This window comes from Myotis nattereri (genome assembly GCF_964212035.1).
Source record: "Myotis nattereri genome assembly, chromosome: 4".
Taxonomy (NCBI): domain Eukaryota; kingdom Metazoa; phylum Chordata; class Mammalia; order Chiroptera; family Vespertilionidae; genus Myotis; species Myotis nattereri.
Genome location: NC_138079.1, coordinates 8853960 through 8880434, shown reverse-complemented (window position 1 = coordinate 8880434; position 26475 = coordinate 8853960). Strand labels below are relative to the sequence as shown.

At 40.6% G+C, this 26475-nt stretch overlaps 1 protein-coding gene and 1 pseudogene across 2 annotated transcripts in view; both read left to right on the top strand.

Annotated features, from left to right (window-relative positions):
- Positions 1-26475, top strand: part of PLCXD3 (phosphatidylinositol specific phospholipase C X domain containing 3) — a 124131-nt gene that overhangs the window by 59509 nt on the left and 38147 nt on the right. Inside the window, exon 2 of the mRNA XM_081089901.1 lies at positions 20875-21583. Within this exon, the coding sequence (XP_080946027.1) occupies positions 20875-21583 (709 nt within the window). The remainder of the gene's footprint in view (positions 1-20874; positions 21584-26475) is intronic.
- LOC308518043 (BCL2/adenovirus E1B 19 kDa protein-interacting protein 3-like) lies at positions 6908-7471 on the top strand (annotated as a pseudogene). Its single transcript has one exon. The product of its transcript is annotated as a BCL2/adenovirus E1B 19 kDa protein-interacting protein 3-like (transcript).

Sequence of the window (26475 nt, the reverse complement as noted above, 5' to 3'; positions counted from 1 at the left end):
TCTTCCTCTCCCTCTCCTTCTCTCTCTCCCTCTCCCTTCCTCTCTGAAATCAATATATATATATATTGATTTATATATATATATAGTCAAAACACAGAAAATGCAGGGGGAAATGTCTCAATCTGTGAACTTAATGGCTAGTATGACTTGATTACCTGTAGCCTCACATAATGGACTTAACTGGTCACATGATTGCAGAGAGAAGCTGCCCTGAGTTAATATAGTGGAAACAACCAATAACTTGCTGACAATGTAGAGGTGGTGTGACAAAATTAGGGGGTGGGGCAAGACCAACAAGACTAATAATGTCATTTTGTATCTGGGTTCCATGGCCTGGCCTGTTGTCTGTAATTATCCTGCTGTGTAAACATAAATTCTCTCCTGAGAACTGCAGGGGCCACTTGCCACAGAGGAGCAGCAGGGATTGGATTGCTAAGCACTGTAGGTTTGGCAGAAGCCCAGCCCGAGAGATCTAACCTGTTGGCTGACTAGCAAGGGAAGGAGTTTGGTAGGTAGGCACAGCCAGGTTAATTCTTTTGCATCTTGTTATTCTTTATGTTCCTAAAAGAAATTGTGAATATGGTAACCTTGAAGTTGGCTGTTCAAGAGGATGAGGAACACTGAATTTGTGCCAGTAGTAGATCTGCAGATTGTTGCATAACTGGGGCTAGGATTTCCATAGTAGCTATCCTACGCTACAAGATGTGTACATTTGCCTTGGCTGGTGTGGCTCAGTTGCTTGGAGCATTGTCCTGTACACCAAAAGGCGCTGGGTTCCATCCCCAGTTGGGTCACATGTAGGAGGCAACCAATTGATGTTTCTCTCTTTCTCCTTTCCTTTCTCTAAAAATCAATTAAAAAAATGAATAAAAGATGTGTGCGTTGGGGCTGAGGAAGACTCAAACAGACAATAGATTAAGCATGTCACATTTAGTGATACACATGTTTTCTTCTATTCCCTTTTGTTATATCCTCTAATTAATATACATCCAAAGGTTTCTTCTTGTTCTGTGGATAGAAATGAGATATAAAGAGAAGTCCTTTTAAAAGCTCATAAATGAAATAATATAGGTATAATATAGGTATAATCATAGTCTTTATTTTTATTTATAATTTATACTCCACACACTTTTTGAAAAGATTTGAGAATATTATAGCAACTACACATTTGACACCGAATAATTAAAAGAAATCATTAAGGGAAAAAGAAAAAAGGAAGAACAGTTCCAGGTACTGCTAACTTGGAATTATTTAGCTACTAAAGGGGCATGCTAAGGAAGTGCAGAGAAATAATTTCCTGACTATAATCACAATAGTGAATTCTTTTGTCATGTTAGCACTTATGCTACATACTTTGCAAGCATTACCACATTTAATTGAGTGAGGTTGGTTAATGGTATCTTCCCCATTTCACAGCGAAGGAAACTGAGGCACAACAGGATGAAGTCATTTAACCTGTTGTCACTTATCTGAGAAGTAGTGGAACAGGGCAATTTAATTCATTAATGTCATTCTCTCCATGTGACTGTCGATGTGGAATGATTTTGTGGGTAATAAGATTATATTATTTTTTTTAAAAAAGTGAGGATTTTGCTCTGGCTCTTTGATTCTAATATTCCAGGAAATTATTCTAAACAATGAATGCACTGTATAGGACATAGGCCCTAATTTTTTATGTTATTCTTTTGTTATCATTAAACCTGACAGTAGGGAGGTTTACCCCTGAGGACAGGGAGTTTTATCTCATCTGGGGGAGACTGTGGCTGTAGAATCTTGAGCAGACTCGGGCTGGGAGGGACCCTTGCTGCCGGCTGCATTTCCCCATTGTTTCTCTTCCTGAGGACCCATCAGGGCATTTCTCTCAAAGTAATTACTTCCCAACTCTTCTTCTGCCAAACTTCCAACCTTTCTGTTTCTAGTCTATACAGGAGAGAAGAGGGAACTGTTCATGACATTAAGACCTACTGTCCGCCCATCACGGACTGTGGCCTGAGTCATTCCTCCGAGATGGCAGGACCTAGAACTCTGTTGCCTGTGGCTCAGCCTTGGCCTCCTTCTCACGTTATTGCTCGCCTCACACAAGGAGTCTTTTATGATAAACAAACAGTGTAATCTTTGGGGGTGTGATGGTTTACCATTTCATGGTGAATCATAGGGAATGACAAAATATTTGGGGGTCATATTCTTTCAGAAAACGATGGCTGATTCATTGTCACTGCTGGAGTAACAAAAGGTTCGGATAGTTTATGAGAGGATGGTTTTCAGTTGGAAGCTGGGGTGGAAGGTGTGTTTGAAGGGGGCAGGGGGTGGCAGGAAGAAGGGGAATAAGGAGATGTTTCTTCTACTTTAGGAACCATTAATCTAGTTTAGTTCATAACGTGGAGGACTTGTGAATGAGGTTATGTAGCATTCAACTTTGTGTTTGGCTCTGTATCTAGGATGTTGCCTGGCGCATATTAAATATTGAGTAAAATTTACCAAAAAAAAAAATTAATGTAACACATGTATTTTTTGTCTTCAGCTTCTAGGTTTATAAAAACCTTCTAAATTCTTTTCACTGCCTGTTCCTTTGCTTCCACATAGGGCTGTACATAACCAGAATTCCTTAGAATTTTCTACCCAAGTAATTGTAATGGTTATATTTGCAGCACCCAAGCAGGGGTGCCTGGGTCTGTCCAGAGTCACTTGCCACAGGGAGAAAGTCTTTGATTCCTCATGTTTTATCTTAAAATCAAAAGAAAAATTTGTCCTCTTCTCCTTTGCATGTGTGGCACGAAAATAACCTCTTCCTCCTTCACATATCTGATAAAATTGATGTCCTAGAAACACATACCATGCTTAAGAATTGGCTTCTAGAACACCACACTGTCATCTACCTACATTTCAGTTTGAAAAACTATTCCAAGCCATTCTGGACAATTTTCTTTTTTCATGATAAAGAGGCAATTACATTTATTGTCTAATTGTTTGACAGAGCGTAGATTCGGACACCTTACCATGCCATTTGAATTCTGAAAACCAATACACGAATATAGCAAATTATTAGTAAGTAGTGAGCTGAAACAACACCTGAGGATATTTTCTTTCCTCAAGCCCACATATCCTGATCTCCAGAAACCTTCTCAGCCTGCTCAGCCAGTCTGACATGTGCACAAGATGAGGCTGCACTGCGGGCAAGTTTCCTTGGCTGTGCTTTCCAAGTATCCGTGGTTACCTTACCCAGGTAGCCTGGCCTCCTTGGAGAAGTCCAGTTGTTGCAGGCTTATACAGCACAGGTCTGTGCCACAGCCTGACAGCTCTCCTAATTGTCAGGGAAAAGGTCGGTAAACTCTTTTGCAACAATTAGCTGCTAATCAGACAGTAGTTAATATTAATGTGTTACTCTATTCCAGGATTTTTTCCCTTCCCTTGGGATGTCTCCAAGGATTTCTCAGAGGCCTGATTGCCCCTCTCCTATTGATTCTTCAGCCACCAGCTCTGTCTTCTTGCCTCACCAGATAGAACAAAAGACAAGGGAGTACTTTTTTCACAGTCTGATCAAACAGTACCCTGAGCCCCTCGCTTGGTATTGAGCCAAGTGTCATCATCTGGTTCTAGATACTGTTTCCTGGTTTGGGAAGGAGGAACCTGACCAGATATTCAGAGGAGGGTCTTGAGGAGACACACTCTATGACCTTATCCACCCACTGCAATGGGAAACTCTCTTTGTAATGCAGGCATTAGCTATGAAACCATCTCCCTGGATGGTAACCACCCTAAGGGTAGAAATGGGTATTCCTTCCTGGGACCCTTAGGTAGCCCACAGTGGGTAATAATAACAACAGTCATATGTAGAGAGCCCTACAGTTTATAAAGTGCTATTTCACTGTTTCACTTGAATATCATAATTGCCCAGCAAGGTATGTCCACAAAGGAAAATGGACACCATTAGCCTTAACTACAGATTGGAGAAGGAAAGAGAGAAGTCTAGAAAACATCTCCTATTTCATCCTGAAATGTCCCCACCTTTGTTCTTGTCCTGTACATGCATCTCAGTGTTTTCTGACTGATGATTGGTCCTAGGAAGTGGCTGTTGTTCATATTGGATTAATTGGTATTTGGGGGATTTTGCTATAGTGAAGGTTTAGGAGAGCTGCCTTCAAGCCCACAAAGAGGTGTGCATCTACTCTTTTCTTCTAGAGTTCAGTTCTACCTCATACTGAGGCAGGGATCTTAGGTATGGACCAAAATACACCAATAGTTCTTGAATTTCTTCACCTGCCAGATCTCTCCTGACATGAAGATATGCTTCACAGAGTTAACCAAAAAATTCTAAAAACTAGCATGTCTCTTTTAAATGAGACCAAGTCTGTCTTTGGCTATGGTACTACACTTCACAGAGTATCTGGTCTGCCATATGCTTGGCCGTGTCACTGTTTAGCAAAAGAGGATGCTGAATGGATCTTGTTGTTTGGAACATTCTACTCACTTGGCCCTGGGCACTACTCTGGCTTCCCATCTGCTTCTGAGTACAGCTCTTGGATCTGATTCCAATTCTGAAAGGTCTGAGAACCACCCTCTTTGGGCCCTGACTCAACATTAGGTGCCCAGAACTTCCTTCCTGAGGAGTTTTCATTCCATTCAGTTGAACTCAACTCATTAGGCATTTTGAGCAGTATGAGAGGAGTTATATTTTGGTTGATAGTGGACCTAGAAATAGGAGAACTCTACTCTACTCTACTCTACTCTAGCTAAAGCTATATGTCCTAGGTATTATTTCTTTTCCCTCCATATCTCCCCACTGTCCTTTACCTTGCCCTTGGCTCCAGGTGGCTGACTATTATATAATTCATTAAAGGATTCTGTGTTCTCAAACTTACACATGGGTTTGACCAATGGAGGTACCTTGAGTGGATATAGGAAAGTGACGTTGGAGTGTATTGCCCAGGATCTCTCTCTGAGCTTGTTTTGGGATGGGTGAGTCCTTTCCCTAAAACTTCTTTATGTATCCTTATCCTTTGCTGTTACTAGTCTTGAGACACTATATTATAAACCGTGGTCCCTCTATACCCCATCCACATGGTCTCATTAGAAATAAATTCTCCTTGAATTATCCCAATTGGATTGTGACATTGGTTTTCTGGTGATGCTCTGACAGATAGTCACTTCATAGGACTAGTTGCCTCAAATATAAATTGACAAGTTTAAAGCAGATAATATTCCTTCCAGCTGCAAATGTGCTTGACAGTGTAGGGACTGCAAAACAAATCTCTTCTTTGGGAGCTTTGGGTCTCGTTGAAGTGATATTCTACATACCTATCAAATGCAGAATAGAACTAAGTGTGTGATTAGGGGCTAAACATGCTCTAAGAATTCAGAGATGGGTATGGTCAGTGCAAACTGAATGGTCAAAGGAAATATGGATCTGCCAATAAGTTCTGCCCCATCTCCAAAGAACCATTTGTTGATGGGTTTTCTGATTTAGAGCCAAGATGGATGCTGTCTTCAAGGTTGTGTCAAGTGGTCAGTGAGGCTCAGTGGTTGAGCATTGACCTATAAACCAGGAGTTCATGGTGGTTTGATTCCCAGTCAGGGCACATGCCTGGGTTGCAGGCTCAATCCCCAGTGTGGGGTATACAAGAGGCAACCAATCAATGATACTCTCTCATTATTGATGTTTCTATCTCTCTCTCCCTCTCCCTTTCTCTCTGAAATCAATAAAAATATATTTTTTAAAAATGAACTTTTTTTAAAGTGGAAAACCTGTTTTGGAGCTATTCCAAGGAGCTACACAATATTGGTTAATCTTAGGCAAAGCATCCTGGGAATGATTTACTGAACTCAGCCACCTGCCATGATGAAATACATAACTTCTAGGATTTCTTGAATTGAAATATTCTTTTTTTTTAAGTGTAGAAAAAACAGGATTATAGTTTAATATGAGAGGTTGGAGTTCTTAATTGGCATTAATTAGCGATACCTTAAATGTTTTATAATCTGAAAATAAAATCTTTTATTTGTTGTAGGCTACTTCTGTTTTTTCCCTTTGACTTAGAAATATTAAGGACATAAACACTGACAGAATAAAAATATAATAATCACCCTAATAACCACCATACAGATTTCATAAATCCCCCAAACAATTGAGTCCACAGTGTACCCTTTCCCAGTTGGATAATTTTCCCCCACCAAAGGTAATTCCTACTCCCTCTTTCCACCTACCAGCCCCAATCTAGAGCCAGGCCAAGACAGAAAAATTGCTTTCCAACTCCCTTGGTGTAGAGAAGCCTCACTTTTATTGAGAGTAGGAGGTTATACTATAGCCCTTGGGGAGATCTTAGCTTTATGTGAACACTGCTTGTTCAGGCCGAAAAATCTAAAGCCCTAGGTTTTTATATTGGTTATTATCCTCATGACATCCAAGGCTTCAGGGCTAACTTAGCCTACTGGATTCTGTCTGCTCTTTGGTTACGTTTTGCATGTTAGAGATTTTCCTTATATTCTTACTAGCTCATCTGTGCATTTTTAAAATAAAATATTTTAAAGATATATGTTCATGTATTTTTTGTAGTAAGAGACTTTTTAAAAAAAATCTGTTTACCATGTTGTGAAGTGCAGAAGCAAATGCACTCTACTCAGACTCAAAGACTACTCATAGTGATGCTTATATTCTCCCACCCCAAAGGCAAGATGACTGTTGCCTGAACTAATTATAAAAATAGAAAAACTTTTACAGCCAAGAAACTAATTCAGCTAACCCACTAAGAATTTTTAAAAGAAGTAAAACTGCATTGCTGCCCGAGCACAAGATTCAGTCCAGCTGCGGCCATAGCTCTTCCAACAGCCAACAGTGTCATCACATTTAATAGAGCAGCTGCCACCCCTGTGAGGAAGGGGCACAGCCTTGACCCCGCCAGCTGGCCTCACCATGAGCAGCAGCAATGGCAATGATCCTGGCAATGGGGGAAAGGGGAGGGGCTGGAACACCTCTGTTCCTCATCCTCTATCCACTTGGAGACACGGAGAAGATTCTTTTGGATGAACAACAAGAATCAGGAAGAATAGTTCACAAGGCGGTTCTCACGGCAACAGCCCTTCCCCACAGGAGCATGGCACATTGTGTTTGATGTGGAAATGCACAGCACCAGGGACCACCGCTCCATCAGAAGAGGTTGTAGAAGGAGAGAAAGAAGGTGATGCTTTGAAGAAAAGTGTAGACTGGGTGTCCGACCGGTCCAGTGAGCCTGGGGATGTTCTATGTAAGGAGTTCCACTGCAGGCCCCCTCACTGTTGTTTCTTTCGGCATGAGCCAAAGAGGAGTCATGAGAAAGGGGATTTTCTCTGCAGAATTGCTTAAGGTTTCCTTTCTCTCTCTCCCTCTCATGTTCTGGCTCTGGGAATTGGCATCTACTTTGGAAAACGATGGTGTGAACTTCTGCCAGCACCTTCTGAAGGAACGAGAGCCCCTGGAAGTGGTGTGTTGTCATCGTAGTTGATTTAAACTTGGGACCATTGTAAGCATGATCCACCCTACAACCCTATTTTTACATATCCAAGCTCCAGTAACTCTCAAATCCAGGACTTTATTCAAACCTCATTCCTTTTTTGGCCTATAAGACACTTTAGAATTTTCTAACAGCGTTTATTGATGTTTAGACATTTGAAAGGGCTCCTTCTCTGCAAATGGCACCAGCAGATAATAATTCTGCCCACAATGCTATTGTCTCCTTTGACTCTCACCAGACTTAGACCTGCACCATTCATGGTATAACTTTTGCTCTTGCAAGATAACTACATCTCTGTCTTAAAACAAGATCAGGTTAGCAAATGATATGAAAACTTTGCTATTTTGTTTTGTTTTTTAAGGCAAAGGCAAGCTTCCCTAAGCTTAAATCTATAGTTGTTCAAAAATAAAACAAGACTGGAGAGCATTATGCTAAGTGAAATAAGCCAGTCAGAAAAAGATAAATATCACATGATCTCACTCATTTATGGAATATAATGAACAACATCAACTGACGAGCAAAAATAGATCCAGAGACAGAGAATCATCTATCAGAATGTCAAAACTCAGAGGGAAGCTATTGGAGGGTGGGGGTAAGGGGGAGAGATCAACCAAAGGACTTGTATGCATGCATATAAGCCTAACCAATGGACACAGACAACAGCATGAGTTGGGGGCGGGGGCGTAATGAGGGGATAAGGACACATATGTAATGCCTTAATCAATAAAGAAATTAAAAAAAATGAAAAATAAAAATAAAACAAGGGAAAAAAACACAAGACACAACAATTGAATTGTTAAAAGAAATTATTAGCCTATATAATATAATGCAATCATTTAAACTGCAGACTGTAATACTATAGAAAATCATTGATGATATAATTTAATGCCTTTGGTATATACTGATCTAACTATGTAAAATATGAATGCATATGGACCCAAACTCAAAGGATGTGTGGGTAAATGGATAGAGGGTGTGAAAATTGCACATTTTTTATTTTTAAACTATCCCTCAATATTTTCACATTTGTTTTGCAGCCAACAAAAACAACATACATGCTGTAGTGTAGAAAAGGGGGTAGGGCAAAGTTGGTGGAGAGCAAGACCACCAGTCCCTGAATTAGTCTGTGGTATCATTGCTCCCAACATTTCTTTTGCTGTCTTGTTTATACCATGAGAGACTAGAGAATGTCTTAAATGTCAGAGAATCACTGTCTTCTCTAACATCCAGGGCTAGCATAGGTCAGGATGTCAACTAGGTACCTATTAAATACTCAGTTAATTCTTACTCAAGTATTCAATTAATATATTTTAATATCAATGCATAAATTTTTACTTTCACAAACAACAACAGCCATTACCGCTTCTAGATACAATGTAGATACATGGGTTTCTCATCTGAAAGTAAGAGAACTATGAGAGAGAGAGAGAGAGAGAGAGAGAGAGAGAGAGAGAGAGAATGAATGAGAATCTCCATGATCAATGCTCTGTATCACCAACATACTAGTAACTGCAAGAAGCAATGCTTTATATAAATGTGTACTTTGAGGTGAGTGGTTTGGGAATGTTTGTTTGGAATGTAATACATGTGCATGTTCTTGGATTTATGGGATACAATTTCCTGTAGTGTTAAGGTGATGCTATTCAGAATTTTTTAAGTCTAATAATTCTATTTTTTAGAAATGCATCTGTATGTGTGCCCCCAATCCACAGATATTTCTTATTATCCCAGCTTTGCCATGAGATTGAAAGCAAGAGGAGATAAGCTGTTCTCAGCACATACAGATCTCAAATCCCAAGGCTGGAGGAAGTGAAAGAGAGATTGGAAGAAAGACCAAAGGGAGAAATAATCCCCATGCTGCAAACATTTGTTTGATAAAAAAAGGATCCAGCTGTTGGCAAGAAGTGGTGTTTTGTGAGGGCATCATAGAATCAAAGGCTTATATTTCAAGTAGATGTTCTTTCTGTAGCACAAACATGATTAAGGGTAATGTAGTGTTATTTCAGATTTTCATTATTTATAAAAGGAAAGCCAATAGTGCCAGACATGCAAGAACAAAGCTAAATCGGCTTCCGAGGCCTTCTGGCTCTTAAATCTAAGAGAATATAATAATTGAGCTGTTTATTTGCCATGTTTCATATGTTTTCTTCTTAGAGGAAAAACACAATAGAGCTTTTTTTTTCTTTCAGAATAGTTGGTTTTAGTGATATGGATTTGGTTTTATCTAATCCGCCCCTTCTCTTCCCCAGGCCATTCATTCTGTCTGCCCAGAGAATCAGAGCTGCTCTTGTTTTTATAGATATTCAAGGCTGCCCCAAGCTTTGCATGCTGCCCCTACAGAGAGGTTCTAGTGGAGGAACCAGGGGAAGGAGGTGACATAAAAAAACAATAAAATATATCAGCACCTTAAATACCACATGATTTTATTTACACGTGGAATCTAAAGAATAAATGAACAAACAAAATAGAAACAGATTCATAATACAAAGAACAGATTGATGGATGCCAAAGGGAAAGGAGGTTGGGGCTGGATGAAAAATGTGAAGGGATTAGGAAGTATAAATTGGCAGTTATGAAATAGTCACAGGGATGTGAAGTACAGCGTAGGCAATCCTATTTAATAAAAGCCCAGTGACCGAAACGCTGGAAGGACCAGAATGACCAGAGACCAGAACGACCATGGCCCCTCACCCCGGCTGGCTGCCCCGCAGCGAGTGGTTAGGGGTGATCAGGCAGACAGATGAGCAGTTAGGGGTGATCAGGGAGGCAGGCAGAGTGGTTAGGGGCAATCAGACAGGCAGAGGCAGTTAGGGGTGATCAGTCAGGCAAGCAGTTAGGGGCTAGTGGTCCCAGGTTGCAAGAGGGATGTCCGACTGCCGGTTTAGGCCCAATCCGCAGTGGGATCAGGCCTAAACCAGCAGTCAGACATTCCCTGCGGGGTCCCAGCTTTCGAGAAGGTGCAGGCCGCACTGAGGGACCCCCTTCCCTGTGCATGAATTTTGTGCACCAGGCCTCTAGTATAGTCAATAGTATTGTAATAACTATGTGTGTTGCCAGGTGGGTACTGGACATATTGAAGGGAACACCTTGTAACCCATATGATTGTCTATCCACTGTGTGGTATACCTAAAAGTAATACAAAATAGTGTTGAATGCAAACTGTAATACTACTAATAAAATATCAGAGTCTTAAACCACTAGCTTCTAAAGAGGGGTATGAAAGACCAGGCTGTGTGTCAACCACATCTCTTTTGTCAACTTTCTTTCCTTTCCCTCTGAGGCACATTACCTGGATATGACTGAGTCTCCTTGGCTTGTCACTGGCTGCCCTTGATGCTCAGTTTTTTGTAACCTGTCCCAGGGATAAAACTACCAGGAAAAGAGCTGTCCTACATTTGCACTTCTTACAGGTGGCCTGGGTTAAGGGAAAGCTGTGGTACTCTGTCCGTCTCTGGATATCAGGACACCCTACACTTGTGCTAAGAATCTGGAGTGACATGTGCATAACGAGCAAAGCCTTCCAGAGATGGTGCGTCTTGGTGTTGTTGCATCTGGTACGGAAGAGGTAACTTAGATCCAGGGAATCAAAAAGAAAGAGGACTTCAAAACACTTTATCTGAAGCACTGCTGTATACTGTGGCAATATTTTCATTGAGTAATTCTCAGAAATTATGGAAACTGTAGTGTTTATAACTTTCATTCATTCAGCCAATATTTGATGAGAACCTACTTTGTATCAGGCAATTAGTGGTCAGAGTTAATAATGCAAAAATAATAATTAATAGTGATAATAAAAGCTAATATCAAGCATTTTCTGTGAAACTTATTTATTGCTTATTGTAGATTTTATTTTATAATCTTTATATGTAGATAGCATTATCAGACCCATTTACAGGTGAGGATATTGAGGTTTAGAGAGATGGGAAGGTATTATATCCTACAGCAATATTTATTGAGCATCTTTTATATGCCAATCATTGTGCCTTTTGTTGGGAGTATGGTGGTAAGCAATAATTTGATCATAATTCTCATAGAATTTAAATTCTAGTGAGACTAGATAGACAATAAGCAATTAAATAAAATGAAAGTTGAAGCTAGAGATACATACCATGAAAAAAATAAAACTTGATCATGTGATAGGGACTGATAGGCAGCCAGGGAGGGTGGGACGAATTAGCTACTTTAGATACAGGAAGATTTACTTAAGAAGGTGACATTCGCCAAAGCCGGTTTGGCTCAGTGGATAGAGCATCAGCCTGCGGACTGAGAGGTCCCGGGTTCGATTCCGGTCAGGGGCATGTACCTCATGTACCTAGGTTGCGGCCACATCCCTGGTGGGGGATGTGCAGGAGGCAGCTGATCGGTGTTTCTCTCTCGTCGATGTTTCTAACTCTCTCTATCTCTCTCCCTTCCTCTCTGTGAAAAATCAATAAAATATATTTTAAAAAAAAAGAAGAAGAAGAAGAAGAAGGTGACATTCAAGCTGACACTTGAATGAAAAGGTGCCAGCCATGCAAACCACTAGGGGCAGAGCATTGCTGGCAGTGGGAATAGCAAGCACAAGGGCTATGTTGGGATGAGCTTGGTGTCATATTTGATAAGCAGAAAGAAGGCTGGTGTAGCTGGAGGAAGCAAAGGGAGAGTGACACATCTTGAGCAGCCGTAGGACCCTGGGCCACACGCTGCCAAAGACTCTCGCGAGTCCTCTTCCTTCAAGCTCATTGAGCATCTCTGGGGGCAGCAAATGGGGAAGAACCAGACAGTCTGCTGTGCAAATCAGATTCCTTTGTTTTCTCCTGTACCAGTGGTCGGCAAACTCATCAGTCAACAGAGCCAAATATCAACAGTACAACGATTGAAATTTCTTTTGAGAGCCAAATTTTTTAAACTTAAACTATATAGGTAGGTACATTGTTATTAACTTAATTAGGGTACTCCTAAGGCTTAGGAAGAGCCACACTCAATGGGCCAAAGAGCCGCATGTGGCTCGAGAGCCGCAGTTTGCCGACCACGGTGACCTATACAAAGCATAATTCTCTCTTAGGTCCAGACTTGTCCTCTGCGTCTTGGGCTGCCCTGGCCCATTGGAAGTTGAGGCGGAGCCGAGTACCAGGAGGAGCACGGTCTTCTGGTTCTCTTCTGGATTACTCGTCAATACCCATGGCCCTTTGAGTTCCTCTCTAGGCTCTACTAAAACAGCCCAGGCCAACATCGCTGACAAAACATGCCATTTTCTCCCTAATCTTTGCCACATTGCTTTCATGGGCACCACCTTTCATTTTTCTTACTCAGCCATCCTTGATTCATCCTTCTCTCTGACTCACTGCCTCTGGTAGAATGGCCATTACGCATGTAGAAACACAGAGATTTGAAAGGTCCTTAAGTGATCCATAGGCACCTTAACGTTAAAAAAGTATAAACGTAATGATTGCATGTGTTTGGGCTTTTATTCTTGCTCTTCAGCTTTGGTTATTGATGATCACTAGAAGATCTTATTCAGCGCAGGATTCAACTACTATTTTATCAAAAGATATTGCATACAATTTATCATAGCATTTAACATGTGTTCTGAGAGTGGTGGTTTTTCTTGCCTATTTCTCTCCACTATGATATAAGCTCCACAAGGACAGAGCCTAGATGAGTCTTGTATACTATTTTGTTTCCATATTCCTGACCCATAAAATAGATACTCCATAAATACCTACCAAATGCTTAAGACTACAGAGAAGGAGGTAAGGCCTAAGAAATATTGATAGAAGGAACCTACCTTCCCTTCCCTTACTTGATAAGTGCTGTTATCTCAATCTCCCTCACCCCCATCTCTTCTCACCACATACACATCTCTCTTCACAGTGTTTTGCACACAGTCAGTTTATTTAATAAATGACAACTAGATAAATCTTGTCCCCATAAAACCTGTGCCACACAGGGGCTTCTGGAGTAGAGTGGGAGATCAATGAATAAAAGGTATCTATCTGGACGGTTTAATTTTAGCCTGAAAGATTTATCTTGAGAACTTGTCAGGACCAATGAAAGACATTTTGAAGTGAAAAATCAAGAGATTAATAAAAACCAGTACCAAAGCCACATATTCCATTGGGTTTCAAGCAAATTCAGAAGCAGTGCTTCATATGTGATAATTTCCAGCTGTGATAAGTGTTTAAAACAGCTTCAGAGGAGAGTGGCACCATGGGAAGTGTGAGAGGTGATTATAGGTGTGAGAAATGTGTATAATACAGTAGAGGGGGGCAATTCAGAGTGTGTGGAAATTACTTTATCTGGCTGCATAGTTTCCACTAGAACAGACTTTCTCAACCTTGTTCCTATAGATATTTGGGTCCAGTTGACTCTTCACTGTGGGAGCTGCCTGGTGCATTGTAGGATATTCACCAGCATCCCTGGTCTCTACCCACTAGCTGCCAGTAGCCATTCAGTGATAACACAAACGGTGTCCACATGTTGTCAAATGTCCCCTGGGTCAGAATTACCACTGGTTCAGTACCCCTGCTCTAGGGAAGCATCTGGGTCTGCTGCTCTTTCTGATTACCCAACAAATGTTGCTGACCCACCGATTGTCCTCTTAAATCTGCACATGTTGGATATAGATTCTTCCCAGTTTCAGAACCTTTTGTTTTTGGAAGCTGCCCTCACCGATGTTGTGTTGCCAGGCTCAGAAGGTTGTGATGCTGTTGTTGTTGGCTTAGAAGCATGGGGTGTACAACCTTGAATTCCATGAGACTATGCTGAGAAGGGTCCAATCGGACGGATGCCCAGAGGAGAGGAAGAATGCACAGTGAGCTGGTTTAGACAGTCATTTAGGACTGCTCCACTTCTTGGGGTCTCTTTTAATTATTTTTTTCTGGCATGCATATTGATCGTCCTTGAAAAGAATTTCATGTGAAAAGAAGGCTTAATAGTTTCAAAAGGGTGGCCCTTGGAGCGAGCTCTCTTCTGCCCTCCTTGATGGGAACACCCACCGCTGCTCTTAAACTATTCACTGCCAGCTTCTCCATTGGCCTAAAGGATCCACCCAGGAAATTTAAAGAAATTATGGTGAATATTGAGCTTCTCTACCCCTGGGAGGCATCGATGGAATCGGGCTTCTCAAATTTAGCCTCTGGGATCCCTGATCAAAAGACTTAAGCAAGGAAACCAACCTGATTTCCTTCCTCTCACTGCCTCTGAGATGGGCTGAGGGAGAAGGCTATTCACAATATGAAAGACACAGATTTGCCCAAAGAGAAACCACAGCATGACTATTTTGATTTTTTCTTTATGAAAGGATTCATCTCAGTGCTCCAATATAGTGAAATATATTGGGATTATTTAATATTTGAAAATGTATTTTCTACATGTTTTTTATGTCAAGAGAACTATACACATTAGATTACAAGTGTGTGGTTTTTAATGTTCTGTTCAATTCTAGAAGTGTTTTGACTTGTGGTTCATTGCATGCATTTTCTCTGATGACACAAAATTTCCTTTTTTTTAAGATCTTTTTTTTAAAAAATGTATCTATTTTTTCAGTTGCTCAGCAGCCTAGCCAGGTTCTAGCCAGGTTCTCTAGCCAGGTTCCATCTTTTTTTAAAAAAATTTCTTTATTACCTTTTGTAATACTTTAAGCAATAAAAAAAAAAGAAAAAAATTTCTTTATTGGTTAAGGTATTACAAATGTGTGCTCATCCCTCCATTAACCCCCAACCTCACCCCCCCCCCCACTCATGTTCTCATCCCCCTGTTGTCCATGTCCATTGGTTTGGCTTATATGCATGCATACAAGTCCTTTGGTTGATCTCTTCCCCTTACCCCCACCCTCCCCTACTTTCCCTCTGGGGATTGATAGTCTGATCGCTGTTTCTCTGTCTTTGAATCTGTCCCTGTTCATCAGTCTATGTAGTTCTCTATATTCCACAAATGAGTGAGATCATGTGGAATTTATCTTTCTCTGACTGGCTAATTTCACTTAGCATAATGCTCTCCAGTTCCATCCATGCTGTTGCAAATGGCAAGAGTTCCTTCTTTTTTACCGCAGCGTAGTATTCCATTGTGTAGATGTACCACACTTTTCTAATCCACTCATCTGCTGATGGGCACTTAGGCTGTTTCCAAATCTTAGCTATGGTGAATTGTGCTGCTATGAACATAGGGGTGCATATATCCTTTCTGATTGGTGTTTCTGGTTTCTTGGGATATATTCCTAGAAGTGGGATCACTGGGTCAAATGGGAGTTCAATTTTTAGTTTTTTGAGGAAACTCCATACTGTTTTCCACAGTGTCTGCACGAGTCTGCATTCCCACCAGCAGTGCAGAAGGGTTCCTTTTTCTCCGCATCCTCTCCAACACTTGTTGTTTGTTGATTTGTTGATGATAGCTATTCTGACAGGTGTGAGATGATACTGCATTGTCGTTTTGATTTGCATCTCGTATAATTAGTGACTTTGAGCATGTTTTCATATGTCTTTCGGTTTTCTGTATGTCCTTTTTCAAAAAGTGTCTATCTAGGTCCATTGCCCATTTTTTGACTGGATTGTGTATCCTCCTATTGTTAAGTTGCATGAGTTCCCTGTAAATGTTGGAGATTAAACCCTTATCGGTGATATCGTTGGCAAATATGTTCTCCCATGCAGTAGGCCTTCTTGTTGTTTTGTAAAAATATATTTTTTTATTGATTTTAGAGAAGAAGGGAGAGGGATAGAGAGATATAAACATCAGTGATGAGAGAGAATCATTGATTGGCTGCCTCCTGCATGCCCCCTACTGGGGATGGAGCCCACAAGCAGGCATGTGCCCTTGGCCAGAATTGATCCTGGGACCCTTCAGTCCACAGGCCGACACTCTAGCCACTGAGCCAAACCGTCTAGGGCCTCAAAATTTCTTATATCGTCCACAAAGACCTGGTCATGTCCTGGAGACCGAGGCACGATTATGTACCAGGAATAAGGCTTGGTCTTTGTCTCCAAAAAAATCCAAAAAGTTGATCAGTTTAGTCAGTGGGGTAAACAAAAATTAATGAGATTAATTGTATATTGTCACATAAGAACTAAGTAATTAATTTTAAAGTTTTTTTTTCCTGTCAGATTCAACACTATGTGTTTACAATTAGAGAAAACTGATTGACTTCCAAACCAAATAAAAGTGATTTGATCATTGAATAGATGTTAGCTATAATTATGCACAGTAGTATTGCTTTGTTATAATAATTATTATTCTGATCACCTATTAAAAAAAAAAAAGAAATAGACCACATGAATGGAAGCCCTGGGGGGTTGCTTGAACCAACAGAAAGCTTTACTGAGTGAGAATAAACCTTTGCTGTTAAACACAATTGTTGCACTGCTGTTAAATAAACTTTTGCTGAAATAAAAAAGTGATTTGATAGGTCATTTCAAAGACAGCTGTGGGACCAAAGCCAGTAGCTGTCAATGCTGTGACCTAAGATTGACCTGGGATGTAATAGACACTCAATTGTGCTATGCTTTCCCGAGGAGATATAAGATACTAGCTACAGTGGGGCCTTGACTTACGAGTTTAATTCGTTCCGTGATGGAGCTCGTAACTCAAATTACTCGTATGTCAAATCAATTTTCACCATTACAATGACACATGATGCTGGGCTGATGTTGTGGTGTTCACTGTGACGTTCGCTGTGCCAACTAGCAGTGGGGTATCTGAAGCTGGCTCGTAACCCAAATTTTAGCTCGCAACTCAAAGCAAAAAATTGGCTGAGAGATGGCTCGTATCTCAAAAAACTCATTAGATGGGACACTTGTAAGTCAAGGCCCCACTGTACTCATATTAGTGATTGGTAATGTGGAAAAGTAAATAAAATGTTTCCCAAGTCTTTTAAAAAAGTGATTTGAGAATTAATACTGTGTCCATAATTTGGGTATTTTTCTCCTCCATGACAGTTAGAAACCGAGAGTGGATTTCATTTATTTTCAGTGTGATCTGGAATGGGCCTGTTGGACTGAAAGCCTCAGTTCCTAGTTTGCTGGTGGCGGGAGGCCATTCCCAGTTCTTTGCTACATGGGCCTCGCCAACATGGCGCTTTGCTTTGTCAAAGCCAGCAAGGCAGCCTTCGTCAGTTTGGCTCAGTAGATAGAGCATAAGCCTGCGGACCAAAGGGTCCCACTTGGATTCCTGTTCAAGGACACTTACCTTGGTTCCAGGCTCCTCCCCAGCCTGGGCCCTAGTCAGGGTACGTGCAGAAGGCAATCAATCAATGTGATATGTGTTTCTCTCATATCGATATTTCTCTTTGTCTTTCCCTCTCCCACAAAAACAAAACAAAACAAAATAAACAAAAATCAGCAAGGCAGAGAGTAGCAAGATGGACGTCACAATCATTTGTTATTTAATCTCAGAAATGGTGTCCCATTGTTTGGTGTTACTTAATTCATTAGAAGCAAGCCACTAGATTGGGCCCACACTCCGGGAGGGATGTGAATGCCAGGAGGCAGGATTGTTGGGGTCCATCTTAGATGTGTGCCTATTGCCTCAGTGAGGGAAAAATCTAGCATACTGAAAAAAAATAAAAGTGCCTGTTTCTAAGAAATGAAAGAAAAGAACCTTTTCCATTCCATTCACTCATTCAGAGCCAAAACAAATGAACTTGATTGGCTGGGTTCACAATGGTAGCGGTCGGCTCTATTCTGAGTAGAGGTGCAAATCAGGCTCAAAGTTGAGAGGCTCAGTTCAGAATCAGAGGAACATCATTAATTAGCGGGTCCATTGTATGCCTTTGGGGCTATGGACAAAGGAAGGATAAGAGGTCAGAAGCCTAGTAATACTCAACCAGTGAGAAGCAAAATATTAGGCCAGATAATCAGAGAGGTTGTGGATGTAGCTAAGAACAGTAAAAATGATGCTTAGGCACTGTCTTGCTGGTGGTCAAGGCTCCATGGTTTTAAGGACACAGGACTGGGCCAGACTTTTTCTCTCTGTTATTAAAAGGTCATAAAGTACTGCTGTATTTTTGGTTTAAGTTCAAATAGAAAATTTAATGATTTAGTAAAAATGATGAAATTAGGGAGAAAACACTATTCCGAATGAAATTAAAAGTCATGAAAATAGTACTTTTTGGGCCAACATTAGATACGTTTTTTGTCCTAAAATGCATAGTGTTTTGTATTGATTGATGATTTAATTTTCCTCTCCAAATACTGTTTGTATGTGGGTACATAATTCTGCCCCAAATGCTGTACATGCACCTCAGGGTCATCTAGCTTAGAACAAATATTGATGGGGTACCAATATCTCCTCCTGACCATTAGTTATTTTTAATTTTTATTTTGACACTACCTTATTTTGACCTTAATAACACATTTTCCTTAAATGTCAACAAGTAATTTAATTTAGAAACTATAATATCCTTTTACAGGATTTTCAAAAGTGAGGAATTTCCTAGGCTTTGAAAAAATTGGCATATAGCCATATGATAGAATGTAGAAACTAAAGTCATATTGAAACAAAAACCCACTCATTTCTGGAAAAAGAAATCTAGTTATATTTAATTCCATTTCTACTTGCTTCCAGTGATGTCTTCTATTAGATTACAAAAGGAACCAATTACTCTCATCCACCCTTTTTCATATACCTGGAAATTAACTTAAATTTAGCTCTTATATTGAGTGTTCATTTATTTATTTATGCCTAGATTATTTAATTACAACACTTCTTAAACTCACTTTTGTATTCCTTTCTTTACACAGACTCTCTTTTATATTCAGCCATAGTACAGATTTAGTTTCTCAATTTATATTAGCAAATAACTGAATAGCAAATATTAATCAATATATAGCAATTTCAATCCCTATTAAAATTTGCCAATACCAGATCCAAACTGTCGGTTTTGCATATTTAGAAAGTGCTGACATTTTCTCCCCATACCATCTACTAAAGATAACTATATCAGACAGTTCCAGATTAAATTAAACATGACATTTCTGTATTTGGGGGTTACCTTTCATTATTTGGAAAAAATCTTATAATTCCAAGGAGTTATCTGTTCCAAATCTTAAAGGTTATGATTGGGAAGGCATCAAAGTATTTTTCAAAATATTTTCTCTAATCAACCTACAATGATGCCTGAAATCCATATTCTTATGATTTCTATGGACCATTTAATGCTAGACATAGATATACACATATATAGATGTAGATAAAAATTAACATATATGTGGAATAAAATCAAAGGTAAATATTGCATCATTGAAAAAATCACTTCAAATAGCTTATCAGACAAAAGCCATAAGGTGGTAGATGATAAATTTAGAGGGCCATGAGTGTGCATGTGTGTGTGCATGTGTGCGTATGTGTTTGGGTGGCTGGAGTAATGACCTCGGAGAAGGTGTGCCTTAAGGAATATAGATCACAAGGTGTGAGGAAGCATAAGGAACGGATGGGGAATGATGACGTCTGCTAATGTGTGAAAAATCCAGGATACATTCATTTTACCTAGTTGGTAGGTCATGCCCAAGAATTAAAGGTGTCTTTAAAAATAAAATTGTGACTTAAAATAATTTTTCTTTATTGGGTCCAATAACATTTTAAGTGGTTCTCTGTACTTACAGGCAAATCATACATTAGTTGCTACATCTCCGGAGTTATTTATTTCTGCTAGAAATAAATAAATAGGTTGTCCTTGTTCTTCCTAGAAAGAAATTCTTTTAAATTGGGAAGCCAACTTCCAAAAGAGACATTGCTGTTAAGAGGAAGTATCTGAAGAAAATGGCTTCTTAGTTAATTTTTGCTCAGTTGTGATAACTTGCAACCTTATCTAAGATGACAGTTGCCCAAATGCAGGGTCAGAAATGATGTTAAACATGTCAGCATTGGACTGTCCTCTTGCCTTATTTCTCCTTTCTTCTACCCTTTGACCTCTTGTGTTTTCCAAAGGGTACGAGGTTGCCATTCTTACACTGACCATCTGCTGGTGGAAAGGGCTTCTTTATTCATTGAAATAAGCAGAGCTTTTTTATTTGTTGAAACAAGACTTCTGGGCTTCAAATCAACCCAAAGTGAAGAACAGGGGAAACATTATAGACAAAGTATTTGGGAACTGGTAGGTCTCCATAAGTCCTATTTTTGAATGGTCACTATATGGAAAACCAATCCTAGTGAATACATTAAATTCTTTGTTGACAGAAGTAGAAGATGATGATTTGAATTTGAAAATGTTGATCAGAAGGAATTGTTTTATCACTTCAGAACCAATTTGCTCTGTTGTAAAAAAAAAACCTCCCTGAGGCATGAGAATGAACTTGGTAAATATTGCTTAGTGCTTCCTTTGGCTCATCTGAGGGAGAGATATAGACATTGCAAGAGGGAAAGAGGTTGGGGAGCACAAAGGACTGAAATGTAACCACATTGTGCCTTGTTGTTCTTCTAGGATCTCACGATTCTTTCAGCTTCTACATCGACGAAGCCTCTCCAGTAGGGCCTGAACAGCCAGAAACTGTCCAGAATTTTGTCTCTGTTTTTGGAACTGTGGCCAAAAAGCTGATGCGGAAATGGTTAGCCACGCAAACGATGAACTTTACGGGTCAGCTAGGAGCTGGGATCCGTTATTTTGATCTTCGAATTTCCACCAAGCCCAGAGACCCCGACAATGAACTCTACTTTGCTCACGGTTTGTTCAGTGCCAAAGTCAATGAGGGCCTTGAGGAGATCAATGCATTCCTCACAGATCACCGTAAGGAGGTTGTGTTCTTGGACTTCAATCATTTTTATGGAATGCAGAAATATCACCATGAAAAATTGGTCCAGATGCTGAAAGACATCTATGGAAATAAGATGTGCCCAGCAATTTTTGCACAGGAAGTGAGTCTAAAGTACCTGTGGGAGAAGGACTACCAGGTGCTGGTCTTCTACCACAGTCCCGTGGCTCTGGAGGTGCCCTTCCTCTGGCCTGGGCAGATGATGCCAGCACCCTGGGCCAACACCACAGACCCGGAAAAACTGATTCAGTTCCTTCAGGCGTCCATCACTGAGAGAAGAAAGAAGGGCTCGTTTTTTATATCTCAGGTGGTGCTGACGCCCAAAGCTAGCACTGTGGTCAAAGGGGTGGCCAGTGGCCTCAGAGAAACAATCACAGAAAGGTAAGTGTCCTTAAAGTATCAGGAAGATAATGTTTAAATAATTCATAGAGCTGCTAAGTGACAGAGCTAAAATTCACATCTAGGTATATTAATGTCCTACGGCAACCGTAACTAAGTACCACAAACTGAGTGGCTTAAAACTTATGCTCTAGTAGGACTAAAGTAGGACTTGGGGAGGAAAAATCAAATAAGTTAGGAAAGTGTGGAAAATGCTTTTATATACTATATTTACACAGCTCTGCCGAGAGAGTCACATTGCACATTAGCATATAAAAGGCACTAACAAGTATTTAAGTGGTGAATTTTGTTTAAAGTTAACTAATTCAATGTTTTCTAAGCACATAATTTTTTTAGACCACACTTATTAACAGCCCATGAAATTAATTTTGAAAACTGTCCTCAGCCCTAGCCAGTTTGACTTAGTGCATAGAATGTCGACCTGGGGACTGAAAGGTCCTAGGTTTGATTTCCATCAAGGGCACATGCCCAAGCTGTGGGCCCCATCCCTAGTAGGGGCGTGTAGGAGGCAGCCAATCAGTGATTTTCTCTCATCATTGATGTTTCCCCCCCCCCTCCCCACCCCCCTTTCTTCCTCTCTGAAATCAATAGAAGTGTATTAAAAAAACAAAAACCATCCTCAGCCATCTGCTCTCATTGAGAACTTGCCACTGGCCTCTGACTTTTGTAGCTGGAATAGCAGAGCTGTATCACTGAGAAAAGAAAAAGAAGTGGCTTATGCGAAATCCTTGCAGATATATCTAAACATGGCCGTGATGCTTGTGCTATAAGCATTCTAGAATGGAGCCTAGTCTCAGAAGAACTAGAGAGACCTCTTTTTAAACCTGTCGCAAAGCCTATATCCGAGTAGGGTGTTGATGTGAAACTCAAAGGTGCCGTTTCGTCCTGTGTCCATGTATTTCAGCTTTCTGGATGAGGTCTAGAGGGAAAGATCTTTGTTCATGTTCATCCTAGCGTCTTGCAAAGGTAATCAACTTACCTTTGAGAGTCAGTGAAAAAACCTTTAACTCCCCAAGAGCACATTACCTCTCTTCCCTCCTCAAGGGAAGAGGCCCACAAAGGAGACTCTGCCATTTTCCTCCTGAGATTGTACCACAGCTGCCCATTCAGAAATCCTATGTTAACACCAAAAAGTGTCATGAAATTCTCCTTTGACACCAAAAGAGAAGCCGCTGGGCAATATGAAGTCCTTTCTGGACCTTAAGAATTTTCATCTGCAAAATTGGGAGTTTGAACTAGATTATTTCCAAGGTCCTTGTTCTGTTCCTAATTCCCACAATCCTAAAATCCTGCATTTGACTAGCTTCTCTATAACTGTTTGATGATGTCTAACAGGGTTAGGGAAACTCTGAGCGCATGCATTTAGAAAACAGTGTTTGCAGGTGTGCGTGGCTCTCAGGGAAACTGATGTAGGTACCATAGCTTTCAATCTGGCCACTGGTTCCAAATACTGCAGATGCTTTTTCTACATTTGAGCAATGCCAAAAGACACAGGATTTTATTTCCTAAAGACCTATTTTTAATTTCTTTTTCATACACCAGTTTTTGCACCTCACCCCCACGGAATTCACATGTTTTTAAAAAGAAGGTGTGCAACTTGAATCAAGTCCTTCCCCAATTTGTGGAAGTTTATACATTATAGGTGTTTGAGTGGTTGGCTTGTTCTTTTGTTGTTAAAAAAAATTTTCAGACCACCTGTCAGAATTTTTAAGGAGCAATACATCTTTGCAAATAAATTGATGTTAAATTAATCTAGACAATATTTATATAGGTCAACAATGTAGATGATGATGATGATGATAACAACAAACTATTTTAAAGTGTTCTCTATCTGTTCAATCCTGTGCTAACTGCTTTATATGCATTGATTGATTTAATTTTCCCAAAACTTCCCCCAAATAGCATTGCCATCCCATCATAAATGAAGAAATGGACCCTTAGGAAGTTAAGCAACTTACCCAGATAACACAGTTCAGGAAAGGTGAATTCAAGATTTAAATCCAGGTTGCTCCATTTTGTGTTTATTTATAAAACAAACATCTCTGGATGCCTACTCTTTTAAGACCCTGTATTCAATGGTGCTTCACCATGTGACCTCGGATATGGAGGTTTAAAACCATTGCATCATTCTATCTCCCAGCTACCTGTGAGCACCCCTAGTGGTGACCGCACATTTGTTTTCATCATATTATATGACAACACCTAGATTAATGGTTCCCAACCTTCTTTTGGGCATGCCCCACCTAACCATTCTAAAATCCTGATGCCCCCCCCCCAACCCCCGTGACATATAATTCTTATTATTTAAAAAGTGAACTGCTATTCACATAGAGGAAATCTAAAAGGCCATTAACTTGGTCTAAACAAGCTTCCAAAGAATGAGAGAAAAATAAAAGAATGAAAGGACAGTTGAAGTACTGAGAAAGAAATCACTAAGAAATTGTTAAAAAATAATAATAATAATATGAAGTGATATGAAAAATAGCAAATAAGATTTCAAAACATAATAGAGAACTGAAATGCATAAATATGCCACAATATATATTTATATACTGTGTATGAGGCTCCTAGAACCATAAGAAAATGCAAAAAATTCACTGTTAATAACCCATTCTTGAATGGCCCCCCTTAAAAATCAAATTGCCCCCCTGTGGGACATGTGCCCACGTTGGGAACCACGGATCTAGATGAAGTTGGCAGTATATTCAGCTAGAAGGTTCGATTTAGTATGCACCTGTCAAGTAGCTCCTGTGAGGGGCTCTGTATTGAGTGCTGTGAACATATTAAAATTAGTAAGATGCTATTGATTTCCTCAGGCATCAAGGATGTTTGAAAAGGCAAGATCACACATGACCTAAATACAAATTGGAAAAAAGAGAGAAATTAATGGCCAAGATCTATAGTGATTTAAAAGCAGAGATACCTGGAAAGATTTTGGTCAGCTTTGAAGAGAGGACAGGCTTGTGATGGGCAGAAATGGGCAGTGTGGCTTCCCACACTGAGGGAACAGCAAGAGAAAAACATGGAATTGGGAAACCTGGAGGAACAGAAGTTAGAGTTGGCCAGAGCAGAGTGAGATGTAAAGGAACACGAGAGATGAGCTTAGGAAAGGCCTAAGATTATGCAGGGGAAGATTATGCAGGACTTTAAATGTAGTCTGGGGACTCTGAGTTTAAACACCTATGTGCTAGAGGTACTAGGAAGATATTGAAGGGGACCAATCAGAACTGGACCTCAGGGAATGACACTGAACTGACTGCATAGGTTGAATAAGAATAGAAGATATGGAAGATAACTCACCAGTCCAAGGTTAGAAACAAAGTGAGACGTCAGGAAGTGACTGGGAGGTGAGAAAGGTAGAAGATGTGGACATCTCAGCACTACTGACGCTCTCCCCATTAGAGCCCTGAGGGTATATTCTGTTGAATGACATCCTTGGAGGTGGACAGTGTGCAGCCCTACCCACTGACTCTCAGGATTAGTCACTGCCTTGGAGGAAAGGCAGAATTTTCAGGGTGTGGTTGGTTGTAAAGAAGCATCAATATGACCCAGATAGGAAAGGAAGGCAAACACAGTTGTTGAGCTCACATTATGTGCCAGGCACTGTGTTTTATAGGAACTGTGTTCATTTAATCCTCCCCACAGCCTGACAAGGTGGGTATTAGCAGATCCATTGTAGGTGGAAATGGGTCTGATAATACTAGAAGTTGAATATGTCTAGTACCTTGCTCAAAAAAACCCATATTAATTTAGCAAAGCCAAGATTATAATTTGGGTCTGTTTGACTCCATGTTTCATGCTTACTCCTGCAAATTAGGGAAAATTTACATTTTCAGGAATGGGTGCATGTTATACAATATCACATCTTGCGGGGGAGAGTCACTCTAAGGATTTGGGAAGGTAAGTATGCTAGGCTGGGGGTGTGGGGGAGAAGCTGTGAGAAGAGCAGGTCGTGGAGTGTATGGCTTTGTCTCAAGAAAGCAAACCAATGTAGGATACTGGCATGAGGCCCCTAGGGTAGCACTGCCATAGAATATGGATAGGAAGGGAACTTAGAGGTGATGGGGCTCAATTCCCCCCACTGTGTGCTTGCTGCCCATTTAACTGCTTTCCATTTAGTAAGAATTTGGGGCCAAAGGAATGCTAAATGATTGCCCAAGTTACAGAGCTTAACTGGCAGCAAAAATGGGATTAAAATCCAAGTCTCCTGGCTTAAAGGCAGAATTTTGTCCTCCACACCCCAGGGAGGGATGAGGACAGAGGATAGGATGGACAGCAAGACCAAGCAGAGTCATAGAGCAGGCCCAGGGACAAACATGGAAGGTCTGCACCATGCACTGCATACCGTGGTACCTGGGGCCCTGACTGGGGGTCAGAGGTCGAGCCTGGGTTTGGGCCATGGATTTTTGTGCAGGGCCAACCTTCTCTGGGTTCTCTCTCTTTCTGCCTCACCAACACAATGGACTCTATTTTTTTCCATCTAATCAGGACACACTGCAGCTCACACCAACACCCCAAACAGCATTACTGCTGCCCAATTTACCTGTCATTTCCTAAGCGCAGTAGGTACAGGGCTGGCCTCTGGGAAGTTGTTTACCTGCAACATCAGTCATCTCAACAGCTGTGGGGAGCCAAGAGGAACTTGCTGAGAGGTGGGTGGGAAGGCAGGGTGACATGGGAGAGTGCCAGTCTCCACGAAGAGCAGCTTTCTGCCTCTGACCTCCCAGGCCGTCTCCCGGACGTCAGCACTAGGGCAGCTGATTGTGGACCCGCCAGTTCAGTAAAATGGGAAGCTGTCTCCTTGGGCTCCATATGCCTGTTGAGAGAGAATAACAAGGAGACCGCGGAAAACCAGCCTTAGAATAATCATTGTT